Source organism: Gekko japonicus, unplaced genomic scaffold (genome assembly GCF_001447785.1).
Source record: "Gekko japonicus isolate JY-2015 unplaced genomic scaffold, Gekko_japonicus_V1.1 scaffold2918, whole genome shotgun sequence".
Taxonomy (NCBI): domain Eukaryota; kingdom Metazoa; phylum Chordata; class Lepidosauria; order Squamata; family Gekkonidae; genus Gekko; species Gekko japonicus.
The window spans coordinates 1-23488 of NW_015161497.1; the positions used below are offsets into that span (position 1 = coordinate 1).

At 49.4% G+C, this 23488-nt stretch overlaps 1 protein-coding gene across 1 annotated transcript in view; it reads left to right on the plus strand.

Moving 5' to 3' along the window:
* Positions 1-1985: 1985 nt before the first annotated feature.
* The window catches only part of NCAPD3 (non-SMC condensin II complex subunit D3), a gene marked incomplete at its 5' end in the record, with an annotated part of 82741 nt that continues 61238 nt past the window's right edge, over positions 1986-23488 (plus strand). Inside the window, 10 exons of the mRNA XM_015429196.1 lie at positions 1986-2148; positions 5409-5584; positions 7161-7331; positions 9359-9420; positions 10129-10216; positions 18616-18749; positions 20666-20738; positions 22289-22414; positions 22572-22824; positions 23173-23235. Of these exons, the coding sequence (XP_015284682.1) occupies positions 1986-2148; positions 5409-5584; positions 7161-7331; positions 9359-9420; positions 10129-10216; positions 18616-18749; positions 20666-20738; positions 22289-22414; positions 22572-22824; positions 23173-23235 (1309 nt within the window). The remainder of the gene's footprint in view (positions 2149-5408; positions 5585-7160; positions 7332-9358; positions 9421-10128; positions 10217-18615; positions 18750-20665; positions 20739-22288; positions 22415-22571; positions 22825-23172; positions 23236-23488) is intronic.

The following is a 23488-nucleotide window of genomic DNA, read 5'->3' on the forward strand; positions in this document are numbered from 1 at the left end:
CATTGTGGCCAACCTAGACTTAAAAGTGCCATTCGATGCAAAATTACAGCTAAGACCATCGAAGTCAATAGGTTGGTTCCAGTGAAAGCTCATGGAAGGAAATGGCAGAATGTAGCCGCAACTTAGAGACCAAAATAATTTCCGAGATATAAGCTTTCGAGAGTCAAAGCTCCCTTCGTTATAGCCCGAAAACCTTGCTGGTCTCTAAGGTGCTCTTGAACGTGAATCTAGTTCTAGATGGTTTAACCCATTATTACTTTAAACCTGTAGCTTTCAAGCTGTCTCAAGCAAACCCTGGGCTTCCTTGGAAGCCGTCTGGGGACTCCGCAGTGTCCTGGCAGAACATGTTCCCCGCAAGACAGCTTTCTTCCCCTATTGCTGACTTTCCTTGCATTGCACAGCTACAGGGGAGTGTTTGGTGCATTCCAGGCCATGATCTGTTCTCCTGGAGTGCCAAAGAGGCATGGCCAATGAGCAGAGAGTGCTCCCCAGGAGATGTCCCAGAATCCTTTGCAGCATGCAGGGGTTCCTTGGCAGGCAAGTCGTTGAGAGTAATGTTCCTTGATGTTTTGACTCCCTCTGCTTTAAACCAATCGCGCTATGGGGAAAATTGATTTTTGTTGTTGTTGTTGGAGTATTCAGTCCACTCCTGCATGATTATTTGATGTCATGGCCAATGCTCCCTCTAAGCTGTGGAGTCTTGTGAGCAAAAATTCTACTTTGTGAGCTACCAGCATTAAAGTTGTGAGCAAGCGATTTGGCTACCGCATAAGTTAGTTTGTGCTGGAGCCATCCTTCCTGAGCGAAGACAAAAATGTGTGAACCGGAGGCTAAAAAACTGTGAGCTAGCTCACACTGATGCAGCTTAGAGGAAACATTGGTCATGACCACATGAAGCTGTCTTGGACTGATAGACCAAGGCCCGTCTTGTCTAGTGTGACTGGCAACGTCTTTCCAGGTGTCTCTGGTGGAGGCCTTTCCCAATACCCACTATCTGATCCTTTTAATTGGAGATGCCGGGGCTTGAACCTGGGACCTTCTGCATGCAAAGCAGATGCTTTACCACTGTGCCGTGGTCTTATTTCTTTATTTACTTTATAGCCCGGCTTTCTCACTGACACTCAAGGCCGCTTACACGGTGTAAAACAATTAGATCTGAATCCAGTAGCACTGGATTGGTATAAGAACATAAGAGATGCCAATGTTGGATCAGGCCAAAGGCCCATCTAGTCCAACACTCTGTGTCACACAGTGGCCAAAAATACCAGGTGCCATCAGGAGGTCCAGCAGTGGGGCCAGGACACTAGAAGCCCTCCCACTGTTGCCCCCCCCCCCAAGCACCAAGATGACAGAGCATCACTTGCCTCAGAGCCCCTATCTATACCTTGTGGCTAATAGCCACCGATGGACCTCTGCTCCATATGCTTATCTAATTCCCTTTTGAAGCCGTCCATGCTTGTAGCCGCCACCACTTCCTGTGGCAGTGAATTCCAAGTGTTAACCACTCTTTGGGTGAAGAAGTACTTCCTTCTAAACTAAAACAGTGCAATCAAAATAGCATGAGGTGTCCAGTAAAGCCATGCAACAGGACTGTGTGTAAAGTGCTGTCTAGTAGCAGCCGATTTATGACGGCCCCGTGAAGCTTTCAAGGCAAGAGATGAACAGAAAAGGTTTGCCATTGCTTGCTTCTACATAGCAACCCTGGACTTTCCTTGGTGGTGTCCCATCCAAGTACCAACCACGGCCAACCCGGCTTAGCTCTGAGATTTGCCAGGTTCGAGCTAGCCTGGGCCATCCAGGTCTGGGCACGATAGGAGTGGGGTTACAGAAATTAGAAACCAGGCAAAAAAGTATCAGATGCGATCTGTCAGACACTGCAGGAAGCGGAATTAGGAAAGTAGAAACTGATTCCGTAAGAGCAGGACCCTACGTATGATGAACAGGTGTTCGTTTTCCTCCCATCTGATTTCTCCGCTTTATTTCAGAGCATCTGGGCCCTCTTTGCAGGGAACAATATTTCCCACAATGCCCTCGTTGCTGTGTTGTATCACTTTGTCCAGGAGGCTCAAAATAAAAAGGCTGATGTTCCACAGCGGCTCTATGCGCTTCATGCTGCTGGACTGTACTTCCTACTGGTTGAAATTCCAGGTAAGTGTCTGGCCTGGCTTATGCTTTGGGATGGTGGCTTCTCGGGGTAGCGATTTCACCTGCGCTCTGCATTATTCTCTTAAGTGCTCATCACTGGAAACGCAAGCATCAGTGGGGCTTTCTTCTAATGGCTCCTTCCTTGATTACCTAGGGTGAGTTAGGAATGAATTCCAGGCAACCACCCTGAAGAAAATGACAAACGTTGCCTCTTTCTCTGAGACACAAAGGACCAATATAAGCCCGTGGGCCAGTAAAACCCTTTTGTGGGCTGGCAGTGTCTCGAGTGGTTAAGACGCTGAACTGCAGGCTATGGAAGGTCGGTAGTTCAGCAGTTCGAGACCTGACGGAGTGAGCTCCCGTCTCTAGTTCCAGCTCCTTCCAACCTATCAGTTCGAAAGCACGAAATTGCAAGTAGATAAATAGGTACCACTTTGGTGGGAAGGTAACAGCGTTCCGTGCGCCTTGGTGTTTAGTCATGCCGGCCACATGACCACGGAAACGTCTTCGGACAGCGCTGGCTCTTCGGCTTGGAAACGGAGATGAGCCCCGCAACCCTAGAGTCGGATTCGACTGGCTTTCGAGCAAGGGAACCTTTACCTTTTTTTTTAACAAATGTGAACTTATCTGCTGTGATTGTTTTCAAGTTATCATAAAACATTAGGTGGTCAGAACCAAGTATAGCCACTTATGAAAATATTGAAAAGTTGTCTTGTGATCTCAGGAAAAACAGGATGTAATTTTTTCCACGTAATCGTATGCTTGTCTATTTAATGCTTTTAAAGGATTTTAGTAATGTAATAAAGATTTAGCAGCATGAAATAGTACAACAGTGATGATACGTGAACCTGAACGTGAAAACAAAAAATAGGTGTAAATGCAGGACAGGTGTGATGTCGTATATGATATCAAATACATAAGAATACATACATTCAATCACGTAAGAAATAATTATGAAAGTCATAGAACATACTTAATACCACATTACAAACATGAAAAATTGTATTTGCTCCAATGTTGTATGAAAGCCAACCTAAAGAAAGGTGTTAATTTAGGTTTGGAGTAGAAAAACATAAAGGATATGATATGTAGATATAGATCCATATTATGCAAGAGAGCAGAAGGCAAGGTATTTCTCATTACACTTTGGGATGAATATTTTGTGAAGTTGTATTTAATATTTTTGAGTAAACTGGTAAGAGGGAAAGGGCCAGGCTTAAAACCCGGCGAAGACAGAGGTCCTGGACTTAAGTTGGGTCAGTTCAGGGCTGGGGCTCCCTCTCCCGGCCTTCGACGGGGTGCCTTTGGTGCCGGCGCCGAGGGTTAGGAGTTTGGGGGTGCTCCTGGACTCCTCTTTAACGATGGAGGCCCAGGTAGCAGCCACTGTCAAGTCAGCCTTTTACCATCTGCGGCTGGCTCCCTACCTTGACCGCGATGACTTGGCCACAGTGATCCACGCGACGGTCACCTCGAGGTTGGACTACTGCAACGCTCGCTACATGGGGCTGCCTTTGTCGCAGATCCGGAAGCTGCAGCTGGCTGCCAATAGCGTACCGGGTCTGCTTCAAAGTGCTGGTTCTTACCTATAAAGCCCTATATGGCCAGGGTCCAGCTTACCTAAGGGACCGCCTTTTCCCATATGTTTCCCCAAGGGCACTACAGTCGGGGGCAAAACATCTTCTGGCTGTCCCAGCCCCTAGAGATGTCAAATATGCTGCAACTAGGGCCAGGGCTTTTTCGGTGGCGGCTCCTATCTGGTGAAACGCACTCCCGGAGGAGATCAGGGCCCTGCGGGACCTTATGCAGTTCTGCAGGGCCTGCAAGACGGAGCTCTTCCGCCAGGCTTTTGAGTAGGAGCCGCCACCGTCAGTGTACCACGACCGCGCTGCCATCTTTGGGAATGCGAACTGGCCTTAGGAATGGAGAATGGACAGAGTGCAGACCAGTGTTCCCTCTAAGCTGAGTTAGTGTGAGCTAGCTCACAGTTTTTTAGCCTGCGGCTCACACATTTTTGTCTTGGCTCAGGAGGGATGGCTCCAGAGCAAACTAATTTATGCAGCAGCCAAATTGCTCGCTCACAACTTTAATGCCAGTAGCTCACAAAGTAGAATATTTGCTCACAGGACTCCACAGCTTAGAGGGAGCCTGCGGACCGATCAAGAAGAGACAGTAGTGCCTTCTGAAGCATTGCATTGGAGTCCCCGTCTTGGATGATATATTGTTACGAGCACCGATTTTAAATGTAAAATGTAATTGATAGTTTTATCTGGTTTTAGTGTTACGTATGGCAATTGCCTCTTGTTAGCCGCCCTGAGCCCACGTGGAAGGGGGGGTATAAGCCTAATAAATAATTAAATTTTCCACTGCAAGGCTTCAAAATAACTTAGGCTTTTCCCTCTCTTAATTGTCTATAGAGGCTCTATGAAACCGTATTGGCCCTACTACCCTGTATTGGTGGAGTTGAACCAATCCAGGGCATTCTCTGGGTGACCTTGGGTCTGTCATTATCTCTCAACTAACCTACCTCACAGGGTTGTTGTGAAAATAAAATTGTGAGGGGAAGGTGCTGTCCAAATCTAGTGGAAGAAAGGAAAAACTGAATAAAACCTGGGTAAGACACTGAGCTGCAGACCGGAAGATCTGTAACTTGGCAGTTTGAGACACTAGTGCCGCGTGACGGAGTGAGCTCCCATCTCTGGCCCCAGCTCCTGCCAACCTAGCAGTTCGAAAGCAAGAAATTGTAAGTAGATAAATAGGTAACACTTCGGTGGGAAGGTAACAGCATTCCATGTGCCTTGGCGTTCAGTCATGCCGGCCACTTGACCACGGAGAAGTCTTCGGACAGCGCTGGCTCTTTGGCTTGGAAACAGAGATGAGCACCGCCCCCTTGAGTCGGATTCGACTGGCTTTCAAGCAAGGGGAACCTTTACCTAAATAATACTACTTTTAAACTCTGCTGGGCCCTGAGGGTGGTAGCTCTCACACTTTGCTGGTGACTAGCTGACCCAGTCCTCAGTGAACAGTCCTATGTGGCCAGGGCATTACTTGTTAAGCCTTCCCTCCTCTTTTAGCAGGTAGCTGCCTTAGTTTGTTCAGTCTCTGTCCCTTACTGCCCTCTTCTGTTGCCCAGCTCCACTGTACACAGTTTCCAGTGGCCCTCCGTGCTCCAGTGCCTAACTCTGTGTTTCTGTCCAATACTGCAAGGCCTGGTCTTTGGGGAACTTGGCAAAGCGAAGCCCTGATCTGTCTTTCCTCCCCGGCAGGCAGCATCGCCAATCGGCTGTTCCATCCGGTGATGTTTGAAAAGTGCCTTCAGACCTTCCAGAAGTGCTGGCCTCAGGGCCTGGACTTGCCCAGGAAGAGGAAAAAGAGCCAAATATCAAATAATCGGCATGGAAAAAATAAGAGGGGGAAGGTGGCGAAGAAGGCAAATACCCAGGTAAGGAAACCATCAGGTGTGTTGTGTCGGAAGCACTGCACAGTATATACTGATACTTTGATACCCATATGCGGCCGGCCGAGTACCCACGTACCACGTAAGACCTTTTTCAATGATTTGCAATATTTTTAAAGTTGCTTTTGTGAAAGGCTTCACAGAGACATACATTAAGTACAACAGTGAAATAATCAGTAAACCATAGAAGCAATGCACCACAGCTTAATGCAAAATGTAAACCCAAAACTGGTTTGCCAGTTGTACGGCTGTGGATAGGAAAGCACTCCAGAGAGTTATCATCACAGCCCAGAAGATCATTGGCTGCCCCCTCCCATTCCTAGAGGAATTGTATAGTTCTCGATGTTTGAAAAAAGCAAAGAACATTCTGTAGGATTTGTCACACCCTGGACATTCCCTGTTTGAACTGCTGCCTTCGGGCAGAAGATATAGGACAATTAAAACAAGGACAAACAGATTAAAAAATAGTTTTTATTTGAGAGCTATTGCTGCCTTAAATGCTGTATGAAATTGGAATTTGAATGACATTAGTGGTTTTAAGTTGCTATGTGAACCTTAAGGGAGTTATGAGATAGTTGTGAATGGTTGTGTGAGTGTATATGAATATTGTTGTAGATCACCGAAATGATTGCATCTTAATTTCGTTGTACTATGTACAATGACAATAAAGTATATTACTATTATTATTACTATAAGAAGTGTCTGGGCCATCTGTGCAGGGGGGGGGAAATGCTACAAACTTAAAAGGCTGCTCTTGCAAATAAAAGGGGATTTCTTACACCCACTTTGCAATGGGGTGAGTGCATTTCATAATGGTGGGGCGTTCCTGAAGAAGAAGAGTTGGATTTGTACCCCGCCCTTCACTCGAAGTGTCAGAGCTGCTTACAATCGCCTTCCCTTCCTCTTCCCACAATAGAGGGGTAGATGGGGCTGAGAGAGTTCTGAGAGAACTGTGAGTCTGTGACTGATCCAAGGTCATCCAGCTGGCTGCATGTGAGGGAGTGGGGAATCGAACCCAGTTCTCCAGATTAAGAGTCCGCTGCTCTTAACCACTACACCAAACTGGCTCTGGGGCAGCTGTGAAGTACACTCTTCCAGGAACGTTTTACTTTTATTGAAAAGCCATAGATGCAGTAACATGAACACTGTTAGGAATGGTGGACTACCTATGCGCGTAATAGGATATAGGGCATTTGTATGCGCCCGCCCCCCCCAGCAATACCCAATTAGGTGGACTCCCGCGTGCGGGAGATGGCAAGAGTCTCTAACGGTAGCGAAGCTGGGAACAAAGACAATCCCACGGAAGGTAGACACCACAACTCCTCCAGTAACTCTTTATAGATAAGCGTTGCAGCTGTGAAGCAATTAAGCTCATGGGAAGGAATGCAAAGCAGTTAGAAAGCCTCTCCACACTCATGGCAGCTTAGCAGACACTGAGAAGGCCCTGTTTTGCACGGTGGCTGATCTGTGATCTTAATTTGCTTGGGGGCTGGAACTGCCCCTATCAGTTTGCTGGTACCTTGTTAGTACTTTTTAAAAACTAGTTTCCTGCCATTTGCAGATGGATGATATCTTTGAAGAGGAAGAGGATGAAGAAGAGGAGCTCTTTTTCTCTGCCTCTGATCTCTTGCAAATCCGGGAGGCCCTCTTCCTTCTCCTGAAAAACTTACTGAGGCTTCTTTCCAAGTTCTCCCTGAAAGAGAAGCCACAGTGTGTCCAGGCATGCATCCAGGTAGGTCATGCAGTCGGGAGCAACGGGTTGTTACGTAGATGTGGCAGTGAGGTGAGTGTGTGTGTGTTTGTTCCGGCTGCTGAGCCCGCTACTACTTGGAGTGGCAGCAGGCTTTTTTCTTTTAATGTGACCTTGTGCACCTACTGGAAGTGGGAAAGGGTAGCTCTAGGAATCGCTGGAAACTCTGATTTTATGATAGAGTTTCTGCCAATTCCTAGAGCTAAACTTTGTCACTTCAGGTAAGAATTTATGGTAAGTACATTAAAAAAAGATTATCCTGCAATGCAGGCACTATCTGGCAACCCTCGTGTGTGTGTGTACACACACCAAATGAATTTGATAGCATGTCTGTTACCAGTGATTGTAGTGAACACTTAGTGTAGGCTGCTCTGGATTTGGGAAATACCTGGAGATTTGGGAGTGGAGCCTGAGGATAGCAGGGTTTGGGGAGGAGATGGACTTAAATGGGGTATCATGCCATTGGAGTCCATGCTTCAAAGCAGCCATTTTCTCCAGGGGAACTGATCTCTGTCACCTGGGGATCAGTTCTAATTCTCCGGATCTCCAGATCCCACCAGGAGGCTGTCCACCCTATGGACATTAGCTTAATTGGCTTTTAAAAAGGAATTGGGCAGGCTCCTGGCACATGAGTCTATCAACAGCATTTTGTCATGATAACTAAGCAGATCTTCCATGCTCAGATGCAGTATCCCTACATCTAATCACCAATGGCCGGCTCCTGTGCAGATAGGCAAATCTGCACAATGGGGCTAAACCTGATTTGGAGGTAGCTCCTTCCCTTCCCAAGTTGACTGAGATGTCTGTGCATTTGCAGTCTGCACAAAAGAGCAATCTAGAGTTCAGCAGCTTCATGGATTGTCATAGCAACCCAAAATGGCACACGCACAGTTGGTGGCAAGGAGCAGAAGGAGAGGTGAAGAAGGGAGCTGATCCAGTTGCTGTGGGGAGGAGGAGAACTTGGGGGGGGGAGTAAACCAGTGAAGAGTTGGGGGAGCAGGAGATCCTGCAAAGTAGTAATTCCATGCTGGCAACAAAGGGGAAAGAGATGTCCACCGTGGGTCCTTACAGGTCTTCTCCCGTGTATTTTGGGTACTAGATAATGGCAAAGGAGGTCTGTTTCCATGGCCAGCTGATGAGTTTCCCAGATAACATCTGGCTGGCTACCAAACCCTTGAGTCTGGTTCAGCCAAGGACTGTCTTGTGTTCCTAACCTGTGGGCTTTCTAATAGAAGGCCACTCCAGTGGCTAGCTCTGTGTCCTGATGCCACAGGTCAAGTTGCAACGGGACCAGAACAGTGGGCGACATACTGTCAGTCTGATCCAGAAGGGGGGTTCTGGATCTGTCAAATATTTGCAATTAAGATTGCTACATGGAGTCTATTGAGAAATGTTCTGGCCTTTTGAGACCCTCCCTTGCCATAATTTCCTCATTGCCTTTTGGATTTAGCTGCAGATGCTTCTAAAATGTGAGATGTGTAGAATCTAGTGCAAAAAAAAATCCAGTTTCGGTGGCATGACTCAGTGAGTGAACTCAACAAGCCTTTAAACTTTAAATGCCTTCTAGCTGTGCCCAAATAAAAACTAAATAATATTGGCTTTTAATCGCGTGCAGCTATTTTGGTAGCCGAATACAGATCTCTTATCTGTATTCAGCCGAATAAATACCCGAAAATACTAATAAGGTATTTTTCGGTTATTTATTCGGTTCGGCATGTACCAAGTGCACACCCCTAGTAGAATCTCCAAAGGCACGGTGGCAAAGCTTTGTTTCCTAATTTGTTCAGAGTGGGGGTCATTGTGGCTGCTGCATGATTCTTCCTGGGAATGCCAGCTTCCTTTTGGGTAGTGCAAAAGTTGCCAGATTGGAGTATGGCGGCGGAAGGGGGCAGATTCCAAGACCAGTCGGGTCTCCTGCAGATGACAGGCTTACAAGGAGGCCTAGATGAGATTAGCTTTCCTCCACATGCTTGAGCTCTCTTTTTAAATCCCATTTGTGTTTCTCATAGATCTTTCTTGACTTCTTGAGTTTTGAACCTTGCCCACTCAGCCTTGAGCCTTCAGAGAGCATGTGAGTTATCGCGCCTTAATTGGAATGCCATTTGTAGAGTGCATAAAGCTATACGGGTGTTGCAGGCGGAGGGGGGGGATTCTATAGCTGTGTGTGTTATGTGTCATCAAGTCAATTCTGATTCATGGCAAACCCTGTGAATTCATGACGTCCAAAACATCCTGTCCTTAACGGTGCAGTCAGGGGTCTGGTCTGTAGGAAGAAGCTTACCCGTCACGATAGTCCAGTACCCTTTACTAGTACAGCCCACTGGCGCTATCAAATTCTGTTGCTTGCAGCAGAGAAGACACAATTACAATCTACACAGCACTGAACTAGAATTAAGTGAGGCTTCTTTCACCCAGGCCTTGAGTGGGGAACTGAAATCAGTTTGGGAGGACTTGCTTAAAGGCACACACTCACACGCACATCACAAACAGCCTTGCTCAGGACTTGCAAACTGAAGGCTGTAGCGTCCTTGATTGAGCCCATCCACCTCATGTTGGGTCTTCCTCTTTTCCTGCTGCCTTCGGCTTTTCCCAGCATTGTTGTCGTTTCCAAGTAAGTCTTGCAGCTAATCCAGTGGGATCAATTTGGCTGTCTGGACTTCAGGCATTTGCCATTTATGAAATACCTTTGGGGAGTCTCAGCCATGAATTGTCTGCGTGGGGCTGCATTGGCACCTCGGAAGAGACCCAGCAGAAAGCCTCAACTTTGTTTTCGGTGCAGGACTCCTGATCAAGCCAAGTATGTCCCGGAGCTTGCGCATCTCGGTTTGCGACTCCTGTGCTCCGCTCTTCACGGCCTGCAAGACAAGGTAAATAGGATGAATTCGCAAAGGTGTTTGTGATCTGTTTATTTATTTGATTTTTACCCTGCCTTCCCCGCCGAGGCAGGCTCAGGGCAGCTATGAAAGTTCTTCACCTGCCTACCAGCAGGGCTGGCCCATCCATGGCTCAAAATGTGGCAGGCCCCTAGCATAGGGTTGCCAGGTCCCCTCATTGCACTGGCGGGGGGGTTGGGGGTGGGGACATCGCACGGCACGCTGACATCACCTGGAAGTGACATCAGCTCGGGGGCAGCGCTCTGCTTTTCGGGCAAAACTCTCAGGTAAAAATGGCCTCAAACCACAGAGTTTTCCCAGAAGGCAGAGCATCCCCCCTCCCTATTGCACTGACACACTGATGTCACTTCTGGGGGTGGGGGGATTTCCTCCTGCTGGCCAGTGCCAGGCCGGAGCCCGCCAAAGCGGGGAATTCCCCTGCCCCCACCCGGGGAATGGTATCCCTACCCCTAGCCCTGCAGATCTGAGTTACCTGTTGGACTCCGGTGTTGGCTGGAGGAGGGGTGTGGGTCTCCTCCTTCAAGGTTCCTTTAGTGAGGCTTGCCCTAGGGATAGAGAATGAGGAGGGGTGTTTTTACAGCACCCGCTCCTGCCAGTGAGCTCTACCTGGCAGCTTTAGGTGAGGCCTGGCCATTCCTTCCAGGGCTTACCTTTTAAAGGGTCACCTGGGGGGTAGGACAACCGTGGTCTCCCCCACTCCCTCTCGCTTGGGGGGATGCTTGTGGGAGTGGCCGGCTTCCCTCCAAATAGGCCCTGGCCCTCCTGCCTTTGCCCCCGTGGCCTCGCAAAGGGCCTCCCTCTTTGCCCCCGTGAGCCTGGGGACGATCACGCTGCCTGGCCGCATTCACAGGAACCCCGTCAGCTCCCGTCCCTGGGTGGAGTCTGAGCCACTGCATCCGCCTCCCCCTTCAGCCTCGGCTGGTCTCCCCTCCGCAGCTCCCAAGTCATACCGGCCTCCGCCGGCAAGGGCTGTATCTGCTGCAGTGGCCAGTTGCACCGTGGCCCTCCTTGCAAGTCGTTCCAATGCCGCGTCCTCCAATGGTCTCCGTCGCTGGGTGGCTGCCTCCTGCACTCCGCTGGGCACTGCCAAGGGGGACCTGGCTTCGGTGGTTCCTCTCCACCAACTCTTCAGCAGCTCCCCAGTGTCCTCCTCACCTGGGCCAGTAAGTGTGAGGGCACTGATCCCGGGCAGTACCCTGAAAGACGGCTTGAAAAGAGCCCGTTAACGCGGCTCGCGTTTGCCTTGGGCAGGTCAAGGGTTTGCAAACTGGAATATTGTCCAATTGCTCTCCTCAAATGCCGTTAAAAAACACTAATGTGGGTATAGAAAAGAGCAAGAGTCCAGGAGCACCTTAAAGACGAACAAAACCTGTGTCAGGGTCGGCGCTTTTGTGAGCCGCTGCTCATTTCTAGGCAGACTAACGCGGCTACCCATCTTGATAATGTAGTTATGAGAAGAATATCCTGCTAGTCTTTACATAAGGACATAAGAGAAGCCAATGCTGGATCAGGCCAGTGGCCCATCTAGTCCAAAACTCTGTCACACAGTGGTCAAAAATACCAGGTGCCATCAGGAGGTCCAGCAGTGGGGCCAGGGCACTGGAAGCCCTCCCACTGTTGCCCCCCCCAAGCACCAAGAACACAGTGCGTCACTTGCCCCAGCCTGAGAGTTCCTATCTCTACCTTGTGGCTCATAGCCACTGATGGACCTCTGCTCCAGATGTTTATCCAGTTCCCTCTTGAAGCCGTCCATGCTTGTAGCCGCCACCGCCACCTCCTGTGGCAGTGAATTCCATGTGTTAATCACTCTTTGGGTGAAGGACTTCCTTTTATCTGTTCTAACCCGACTGCTCAGCAATTTCAGTTTTCCCCTTGCTCTCTCTTTTTGCCTGGTGGTCCCCCCCGCCTGCCCCCCGAACTGCCACCCTTTTTGTACATTCTCTTCCTGCCTGTCTCCCCTGAGTCCTGAGCAGGCACGGATTGAAGGAGTGGGTAGGTGGGGTTGGCAGTGGAGGGGGGGAGGGTATCTAGGACTGCTCTCCCACAATCCCCCACTTGTGCTGTCTGATGTTCTTTCACCTTTAGATGTGTTCCTTGAGCACCGGGGGGAGACTCTTCCTATTCTCCGGGGGGGGGGGAAAACTCTTCCTGTTCTAAAAACAAAATATACCTCTTTCTGTTCCCAACCGCAAATCTCTCCCATGATGAATCTCCAACCGGACGTGCATTTACTTGTGTCGCCTGCTAGAGGGAGCTGGAATACTGTCGCACACGACTGCCCTGTGACATTTCGCAGGGAGGGGGAGGCGAGTGGGTTAGAGAAGAATTTTCGCACCGTTTTCACCGGGGCGAAGACAAATGTCAGACAGTGTTTCCCAGATTCCTGCAGTTATCCGAGAGGCGGCTCTTCTTGTTTCATTCTTTAACTGCAGTTCTAGAACATCCCCCGCTGAACTGATTGGAGGGGGGGGCGGGGGGGAGTGCTCACTCTCCCCCCCCCCCTTCCCTCACCCCCTGTCAGTTGATAGGAGTAGGAGGCAGGGAATGGCAGCTAAAATCTATCACGCTAAAATAAAGTATGCTGTCCTCCTTCTACTGAAATCGGAACCTCAGTTTGATCCTGATGAGAGATTTTCCAGCGCCCCTGCGTGCACAATAGTTGGGATCGGGGGCGGCACTGACGCAAAGTGGAAATTAATACACAAGCTGGTAGGTGGGGCAAGGACAGTTCAGCGTGAAAGTCACAAGGCACCTCAAAGATTAATTTATTTTGAGAGATGCGAGCCAAGGCCTGCGGTTCCAGATGCATGAAGTGTTACAGTCCCTTGGTAGGCAGATAGGGATATGCCCATGCCCAAAGTGACAAACAGCAGGGCAGAAGAGGGGAAGGTATTGCAAAGAGAGACCAGAAGGCCCACTTCTCATGACCTACATGTGCTACGTTACATTACAGAGCATAGCTGAGCACAATCCAGTGAACGGACTAAATCAGGGTTGTCAAACATGCAGCCTGGGGGGCCAGATCAGGCCCCCGGAGGGCTTCTATCAGGCCCGCAGTGGAAGTGGCTGTCTTCTGCTGCTTCTTCCAGTTATGCTGCTGCTGCGTCATCGTAGCTTTGCAGCTTACAGATACACACCTGAACAGCTTACTCAAGATTGCATCAACACATTTTGATGCAATAATTCAGAGTAAGAGGTGTCAGTTATCAGACACTGTTAAATAAACAAAATATTGCAAGAGTGCTAATGTTTTAAGCATGTTTTTATTTTAAGTAAAAAAAAAACACCTTTGTGTTTGTGTCCTTTATAAAGTTTATATCTCCACTACCTGGCATTACATTTTATGACCCACATGACCCGGCCCAACAAGGTCTCATTTTTGTCAGTTCCGGCCCTCATAACATATGAGTTCGACAGCCCTGGACTAAATGGTCCTGCGAAGGAACAGACTTACAAGCCCCTCTGTTCCCTTTCATCCTGGGGGTTCAGAAAAGCCCCCACTGCCATCCTAGGTCTCCACCTGGCAAGACAACCCTTTCCCTTACTCCCAGCTAGTGTGGGGCAGTCTTGCATACTTCCACCCTACCACACTCAAGGGATGGTGTGTTCAACGACTGTCCCTCCCCTTTACCACCCTTTGGAAAGCAGAACTGAATAGGCAAGGTGTGGTTATAGAGATCAGACTTAGAGCATTCAAAATATATGAACGTTTAATAGAGTACACATGATATATATAGTCATAAGGCTGAGCAAAGATATAAAGAAAAGGTGAAATTGTGAAATCCTCTAAACTCATCTTAAAGTGTTTAATCAGGATAGGCTAGTAATTCTTGAAGCTGTAGCATTTAGAAGTTCATCATTACCTCAGTTTTCAGAGTAGGGATTTCTCCCATTGTCCTTCGACAGATGGTCAGGATGGAGTTCCTAGATAAAGATGCACAAGGAGAAGAGAGAACAAGAGCGAGTGCTTCTTCCTCACATCCTAAGAATTTATATTCTGTTCCGGGCAGTCCATCTTCCTGACCCCAGAGGAAGAAACTGTATCTTGCTATTCTCTCTGTCTCAGTCTCTGTCATATCTAAATGGATAATCTAGCAAGTTGTTAGGTAGTGAACCTTTGTCTTACTCTGACCATAGCCATTTACACCCGTTAGCCCTGAAGTGTTTGATGCTTGTTGTTTGATTACACATCCCATGCAGCAGCTTTCGTTTTTGAGCCATGTGAGCTTGCAGCTGGGTCCCAGCCACAGACAGAGTGCAATCCCAATGGCTGAATAGTGTGTGGGGGGTCACTTCCAGGGCGGGGGCATTTCTACACAGAGCCAAGCAGAGTGGATTGCCCCCAGTAGTTGATGAACTAGCAATATGAATATTGAGTAAGCACGGACCCATGAGGAGGGTCAGCTGATTTTTTTCCAATGAGCTAACCATCGGGAGTGCAGGTGGCTCAGTGGTAGTGGACCTGCTTGGCATGCAAAAGTCCCAGGTTCAGTCTCTGGCATCTCTAGTTAAAAGGATCAGGTAGGAGGTGACGTGAAAGATCTGGACAGCTGCTGCTGGTCTGAGTAGACAACACTGACTTTGGCGGACCAGGGGTCTAGTTCAGTGTAAGGCAGTTTCATGTGTAAAAAGTTGTCTTAATTCCATATCAGGAAGCTGGAAGGGCTTGCTGATTATCATTAACTGTTGGGAGAATTGTCATATTGAAAAGTCATTCTGGAAATATCGGAACAATACTCCGGCTATTTAACAAAAAGGCTAGCATGCTCTTCCCCATGTGGAAATAAAAGGGGGCGGTGAGGGGAGACTAAGGAGAAGTGTCTGCCTGACAGCGTCAGCATCGTCCCGATTCTCAGCAGGGGAGTGCTCCTAGCTTCCGTTGTCTCCCCCGACACGACTCCCGATTATGTTATTGAGAGTGATACTGTCAAAACAGGGTCATGTTAGGGAAACGGCAGCCATGTTGGACATTGCCCACCCCACGCCTTCAATATTGGGCATTTTACTGATCTGGCAATGTCCAGCTGCAAGCCCCTAGTAGCCATTCCCGGATCCTATGGAGTCCGCTAAGCATTAAATCTGCATACAGATTCCAACTCAGCGGCTTCCCGCAGGAGTTTCCTTTTGGAACCCTTCTACTGAAGTACTGCCGCCTTTAAATCTATTTCCAGCTGCACTCACAAAAACATCTGCCACAAAACATCTGGCTTTAAGGTGTTCTGTCACTTTTTGATGTTCTGGCTGCGGCAGACAAACATTGCTACCCTCTGGAATTTGTCACCACCCAATTTGGGTGCTTATTGACGTCAGACTGGGATCTTTTAGGTGGAAGCGTTTCTTGAGGTTCATAAGCAGTTTCCAGGGGCCTTTGCAGCCATTTAACCCTTTCTGGAACTCTGCACAAATCCTGCCTCTTTTTTGGCCAAACACAGCCCACCAGCACGCAGTGTTCCCTCTAAGCTGTGGAGTCCTGTGAGCAAAGATTCTACTTTGTGACCTACTGGCATTAAAGTTGTGAGCGAGCAGTTTGGCTACTGCATAAATTAGTTTGCTCTGAGCCATCCTTCCTGAGCTCAGACAAAAAACCCGTGTGCTGGAGGCTAAAAAACTGTGAGCTAGCTCACACTAACTCAGCTTAGAGGGAACACTGAAGCAGTATGCTGTGACCTTTAAAGTTCATGGCAATGCCAGAGCGAATACTGATGTGGCTGGCAGGGGAAGGCGTCTCAACCTGTTTAATCTATCATTAAACCATCACTAAAGCCATCATTAAAGCATTATTGTATCTAAAACAGAGCATGGACCATGCTACATCCTTATACACATTGCTTAGGATTTCTCTGTATGGCTTTTTCCTCTGCACCACACCACACTACTGGCAGAACTTTTCTGCCAGCATCTTTAACTCCTTAGGCCCCACGCCCTCTGATTAACCTCTTTGCCATTGCAGGGGAAAGACAGGTTGGCTTGGGCAGGTGAGATCCCATTCATGGCAATGGATGAATCCAGAGGTTTGTCTGTGATTGATTCTCTTTGATCTGCTCTGGAGTTGTCAGTACACTGCACAGATGAAAGTACCTGGCTATCCTTTCCACTGGGAAGACATCTCACCTAGAGTATCGTGTTTAGTTTTGTGCACCACAATTTAGGAAGGGTATAGACAAGCTGGAACGTGTCCAGAGGAGGGCAACGAAGATGGTGAGGGGTCTGGAGACCAAGTCCTATGTGGAAAGGTTGAAGGAGCTGGGTGTGTTTAGTCTGGAGAGGAGACGACTGAGAGTTGATATGATAACCCTCTTCGAGTACTTGAAGGGCTGTCATGTAGAGGATGGTGCGGAGTGGTTTTCTGTTGCCCCAGCAGGCTGGACCAGAACCAACAGATTGCAATTAAATCAAAAGCGTTCCGACTAAGCATTAGGAAGAACTTCCTGACAGAGCAGTTCCTCAGAGGAACAGGCTTCCTCAGGAGGTAGTGGTGGGCTCTCCTTCTTTGGAGGTTTTTAAGCAGAGGCTAGATGGCCACCTGACAGCAATGCGGATTCTGTGAACTCAGGCAGATCATGAGAAGGGAGGGCAGGAAGGGTTGCCTCAGTGCTTAGTTCTCGTGGCCCTTTCTTATACGCCCAGGGAAATGCTGATTGCCACTTTGGGGTCAGGAAGGAATTTTTCTCCAGGCCAGTTTTGGCCGGGGACCCTGGGGGCTTTTTGCCATCTTCTGGGCGTGGAGCCGGGGACACTGGAGGTGTGTGTGGGGAAAATATTTGTGAATTTCCTGTATTGTGCAGAGGGTTGGACACGATGACCCTGGAGGTCTCTTCCAACTCTATGATTCTGATGAAAGAGGGAAAGGCAGCCTGGCCAGCTTGTCGGTCACAGTGCCTCCTTCAGGGGTCTCCTTGAAGACTGGCCCTGCCTTGTGGCTGGGAACAGGTTTCAGGTTGAGCTCTCTGGTGCCCAACCGGTAATTTATGAGGCTTAATTCGTTGTTTCCTTGCTCTCCTCCACCATCCCCCTTCAACACAGACTACAATTTCTTCTCGAGAGAGAGAGAGAGTGGGGGCCCCTCACCAGCCAGGAGGAACCTTCTCAGCTAAGCCCTGTTCCCGGGGCCAGGCTAGAAGGGAGTCCTGCGTGCAGCCATCTTTACAGTCCCCCCCCCCCCGCCAGCAGAGCCTATGAATGAGGGGACAGAGGACGGTGCAGCAGGTGCCCCACCTCAGCCGAGAGGCTCTTTGTTCCCTTGAACCAGAGTAACTCCATCAAGAAGAAGAAGAGAAGAGATTGGATTTATACCCCGCCCTTCACTACCCAAAGGTGTCTCAGAGCAGCTTACAAACTCCTTTCCCTTCCCCTCCCCACAACAGACAGACACCCTGTGAGGTAGGTGGGGCTGAGAGAGCTCTGACAGGAACTGCTCTTTTTCAAGAACAGCCCTTATCGGAACTAATGCTTGTCCAAGGCCATCCAGCCAGGTGCAAGTGGAGGAGTGGGGAATCAGACCCGGTTCTCCCAGATTAGAGTCCGCGCACTTAACCATGACAGCAAACTGGCTCTCAGCTCCTGTCTGCTGAGCCTCATACCGAGTCAGACCCTCGATCCGTCAAAGTCAGTCTTGTCTGCTCAGACTGGCACCGGCTCTCCCGGGACCCTGGGAAAGAAAGAGGTCTTTCACATCACCTTATCTTTTAAACGGGAGATGCCGGGGATTGAACCCAGGACCTTCTGCATGCCAAGCAGATGCTCTGCCACTGGGCCACGGCCCCTTCCCAAGCTCATTTCTTTCCCTCTCTCTTCTCTGGTAGGCTTGCACGGAAACGAAGCTTCCCGGAGGTAGCGATTGGCTTCGTTTTCCAGGGAGCTAATTTTGGATTCTGAGAGGGAGTTGTTGCTTGGTCACGGCGCTTGGGGAGGCAGAGCCCCCCCCCCCGCCCGCCCCAAGGAGGAGGAAGAGGTATTAACTGGAAGCCACCCCTGCTTGCCGCCTCCAATGGGAGCGGCAATTTGAAAGGACAGAGATTGCCCTCTTGCCCCTCTGTGGATGAAATTCACAGAAAGAATCCCCACTTTTCTATGGAAGGTTCATGGCTGGGCAGCAGGGCACCTGCTTGGCATTCCAGATGGTCCCCCTGGCATTTCCACGTAAAGGGTTTTGGACTGCAGGTGTTGGAGGCGACCTTTCTCTGCCGGAGACCCCGGAGAGCTGCCGTCAATCAGAGGAGACGCCGAAGCTAGACAGACCCACGCTCTGACTTAGTAGAAGGCCGTTTTGTTAGATAGTCTGACGTCACCTGACGTATGGGGGACTGAGAGCCGGCGGCACGGGGAGCCCCTCGATGTCCCATCTGTCAGTGTTGTGGGTTTTTTTCTTCCAGACTCTGCGCTGGGTGTTCCATCGGCTTCTGCCCATCGTCGTCATGCTGTCAGGGAGAGGAGGATCCGGCGCGGCGCCTGCCGCTGTTCCACCTCAGGCGATTAGTGCCAGCAACCAGGCCGTCAAGTTCATCAGGTGAAGCACCAAGCCATTGTCAGTGGAGGTTTTCTGTCCCTGCATCTACTGCTTCTCTGAGCTTCTTCTGCAAATCCAATAGATTGACCCTGTAATGGAGACCTGATGCAGTTGTGGTGGTTAAGAGTGTCAGATGAGGGCTTTTCGTTGTTGTTGTTCAGTCGCACACTCGAATCTGACTCTTCGCGACCCTAGGAAGACCTGAATTCAAACTGACCTTGGGCTGGTCAGTCTCTCTCAGCCTAACTTACCTCGCAGGGTTATTGTGAAGACGAAGAAGAGACTGGATTTATACCCCGCCCTTCACTCGGTGTCTCAGAGCGGCTTACAATCTCCTTTCCCTTCCCCTCCCCACAACAGACATCCTGTGAGGTAGGTGGGGCTGAGAGAGCTCTGACAGAAATTGCTCTTTTTCAAGAACAGCTGTGCTAGAACTATGGCTTGCCCAAGGTCATCCAGCAGGTGCGAGTGGGGGAGTCGGGAATCAAACCCGGTTCTCCCAGATTAGAGTCCACACTCTTCACTACCCCAAACTGAGGGGTGGGGTTGGGACAATACGCACTACCCTGAGTTCCTCTGAGGGCAGGTGAATTAAAAATGGATGGGTGAACGGACTTTGTGTTCCACTTCAGTGCTGAAGCTTTTTACGTCTACATCTCTGGAACAGTGAGGACCCAGCAGCTTAAAAATAAAATAAAATGTGCTTCTGATTTTCAGTTGCATGTTTCTAATGGTTGAGGCCTGCTTAAGTGGTCTGTAAATACTGGGTGCCGTAGCATTTTTTTGGAGTGAAGTGGATTTGGATGAAAGACCACTGGGAATCCCATGTGAAAAATAAGAAGCTGGGGAAAGATGGTGTTTGTGGTTCAGTTTTGTGCCCTACTCCATGAAATGTAAACTGAATTCTTTGTGCAATAAGATCAGTAGACATTTTAGGATCCGTGCGGGTGAACAGTAAAGCCAGAAGTACGCCTGAGGAGTCGGGGGTCTGCTTTCTGTTCAAATTACCAAATTCCCGTTCATAGGAAACTGGAGGTCATATAACCTGTCAATCTGGCCTAATGGTTCGAGCAGCCTGGAGAATGTCACTTGCCCTGTTTATATCCATGCTAGTAGTCTGCGCCACATCAAAGGCCAGAGAGACAGAAAAAAACATCAGTTTTATAATTTACAAAAGTTACCTGGAAGAAACTCGTATTTGCTACAGGTGACCAAGCAAGTGGTTTTTTACAAGCCTCATCTAGAGGGTTCAAAACTCTACTTGGCTGTGTTCAATATCTCTCAGCCTTACTTGCCCCTGCAGTTTTTGTATTCACTGCAGCCTAAGAGCACCTTTTCCATTAGTATCTCTGTGTTGGGAAGACACTTGTTTTAATTTGTGCTCGGTAAGGCGGGGAGGGCGGGCTATAAATCAAATAAAAATAAAATAAAAGAACTTGCAAAAGTTCCTTTTGTGTTTGCGTCCTTGACTTAGAATCATAGAATGTTAGAGTTGGAAGGGACCTTGCAGGTCATCTAGTCCAACCCCCTGCACTCTGCAGGAGCATAGCCAAAACATAGCCCTACAACATACCCAAAAGATGGTCATCCAGCCTTCACTTGAAATCGTCCAGCTAAGGAGCATCCACCACCTCCCGAGGCAGACTGTTCCACTGCTCAACCACTCTTACAGTTAGGAAGTTTCTCCTGATATTTAGCCAGTATGGACTCCCTTGTAATTTCCACCCATTAGAGCTAGTCTTGCAGTCCGGAGCAAGAGAGAATAGATCTGTTCCATCTTCTACATGACAGCCCTTCAAATATTTGAAGACTGCAATCATGTCCCCTCTAAGCCTTCTCTTTCCCAGGCTAAACATCTTTCTTTCTGCCCAACAAATTTGTGAAACTCCTGTGGATTTTGTTTTTTTTTAATGCAGCTCTCTAACCAAGGATCTTGCAGAAGTTGCTTTTCCTGTACTGCGAATCTTACTGCAGCACATTTGCATCAAGGTGGGTTCGATCATGCCCTTCTCTATGGCAGCATACAAGCCTCTCCCTTCTGCGAAAGGAAGGTTAATTTTCTTCAAGTGGCTGTGACATTGTAGCAGGAAGAACTGACAGAAGAGACAACGGGCAATCCAAGCAAGGTGTTTGAGTTGACTGTCGTGCCTTACACTAGCTTGAACCTCCTATATTAAGTGCGCGGGACCTGCCTTTCCACCCAGCTTAGGGACTCTAAGGCAGCAAAGATTCAAAACCATAAGAGAAGCCATGTTGGATCAGGCCAGTGGCCCATCCAGTCCAATACTCTGTGTCACACAGTGGCCAAAATCCAAGTGCCCTCAGGAAATCCAGCAGTGGGGCCAGATCTCCAGAAGCCCTCCCACGGTTGCCCCCCAAGCACCAAGAATCCCTGCCCCAGACATAGTTTTCCATCTAAGACCTTGTGGCTAATATGGACCTCTGCTCCGTTTGTTTATCCAATATCCCCTCTTGAAGCGGTCTGTGCTTGTAGCTGCCACTACTTAAATCCTGCGGCAGTGAATTCCACATATTAATGACTCTGGGTGAAGAAACACTTCCTTTTTATCTGTTCTAAGCTTACTGCTCATTAATTTCATTGAGCACCCAACTAATTAAAACAAGCGTTTAAACCTACATACTAACAATTAAGAATATAAGAGCGGTGAACACAGAGTGATTATGCTCTGTGCATAGAGCAGGAGTCACGGGGAGTGGCAGGGGGAACAGGCGAATTCCATCTCTCGGGATAGAATCCTGGGCTGAACCTGACCCCGGGGGCCACCAGCAGCAGTGGCTCAGTGGAAGAGCCTCTGCTTAGCACGCAGAAGGTCCCAAGTTCAGTCCCCAGCATCTCCACTTAAATGGATCAGGCAGTAGGGGATGTGGAAGACCTCTGCCTGAGATCCTGGAGAACAGCTGCCAGTATGAGTAGACAGTGTTGACCTTGATGACCCCAGGGTCTGATTCAGTGTCAGGCAGCTTCATGGGTGCTCAACCCCTTATTTCAGAGTCAAAGGTGTTTTGTATTGAGTCGGTCCCCGAGTCCGTCGTGCACAGTGCCATCTACTCTGGGCAGGTGGCAATTAGCCGGGACCTTAGACAGAGAACAGTCTTCCCCAGCACCTGCTTCCCAAAATGTCAGGGGCTGAATCTGGGACCTTCTGCCTGTCAAGCTCATGCTCCGTTGCTGACCTGCTGAGCTAAGACAAAAATCTGTGAGCTGGAGGCTAAAAAACTGTGAGCTAACTCACACTAACTCAGCTTAGCGGGAACTCTGGTCAAAGGTGTTTTGTACTGAGTCAGTCCCCGAGTCCGTCGTGCACAGTACCATCTACTCTGGGTACTATCTACCCGGGACCGTAGATAGAGAACAGTCTTCCCCAGCACCTGCTTCCCAAAACGTCAGGGGCCAAATCTGGGTCCTTCTGCCTGTCAAGCTCATGCTCCGTTGCTGACCTGCAGTCCTTCAGCACAACAGCGATGGCCCGCTGAACTTCATTTAGACCTGACAGCACTCTGTATTCTTTCTCTTCCAGGTCCCCGATAAGTCTGAATATCGCACACACGCGGCGCTGGTGCTGTCACAACTGCTGTATCAGCTCCCTTGCGCACAGCATGCCGATTTCATCGCGTGGCTCTACAGATATTCGTGCAATAGCAAGGTGAGGCTCGAACTTGCGGCCGGCTGGGGCGCCAGCAGCCGCCTCGACGTGCCGAGCGTCGCATGAGCTGAACGTCTGGCCGGCTTCTCGTCGCATGTGACCCCAGGCCTGTGCCAGGCTCTTCATTCCTGTGACCTCTGGCCTTCTCTTCCAACAGATTTCTTACCGAGTGTTTGCCCTCGATGTCGCCCTGGCCCTGCTGGAATTGCCGGAGAGGGAACACGATGGCTCCTTGTTTGAGGAGCAGCAGGCGTTCCTGAAGCACAAGTTCCTGGTGCAGGTGATGGTCTTCGGCCGGTGCTCGGACAAAGCCCCGACGGTGCGCAGCAAGGCGCTTTCGAGCTTCGCGCAGTGCCTGGAGACGAGAACCACGTCCAGCGTCGAGAACATCCAGGAGCTCCTGCAAAGCAGTAAGCGTGGTGGGAGGAGCGGGTCTCGTGGCTGAACTCGGACCCGGGTGACCTGCTTGGCTGTGGATCTCACTGAGTAGCTGAACCGACCCTGTAAGGTGGTTGTGCCAACAGGGAAATGAATAACCCCTTTCTCGCGGCTCTCGGCTCCTTGGAGTCGGTGGGGTGTTGTAGGGATACAACCAGGACACTTCGGCACAATCAGGACCCCATAAGGGGGTGGGCATTGAGTGGTTTTCTCTCTCCCGTGATCACGGAGTGGGTGGGCTGCCCTGACAGCAGACTTGCAGGGACCTTATCTGGGCTGTCAGGTTGAAAGCAGTCACCTTTCTCTCTTTGCCTCCAAAGCTGGTGTTTCGACGGCGCTGACCACGCATGGGCCCACGGGGTCTTCCTTGTCCAACACAGAAGGTGAGGACGGCAGCCTGAGAACAACAGTGCCTCGCCGATGCCGTGTCTGATTTAATATTCCAGGGGAACTGCATGCTGTTCTACCTGTCCTGTTAGCTCCTCCACCTGGGAGTGTTTTCTGTCTCCCCTTTTTATGGGAACACGCCTTCAGAAAGAGCCTAATTGCCGATAGCACCCTTGGTCACTTCTGCAGACAACATCCTGTTCAGGATCGACACAGGGATCGAGGTTGGAGTGCTCAAGGCCTCCCTTT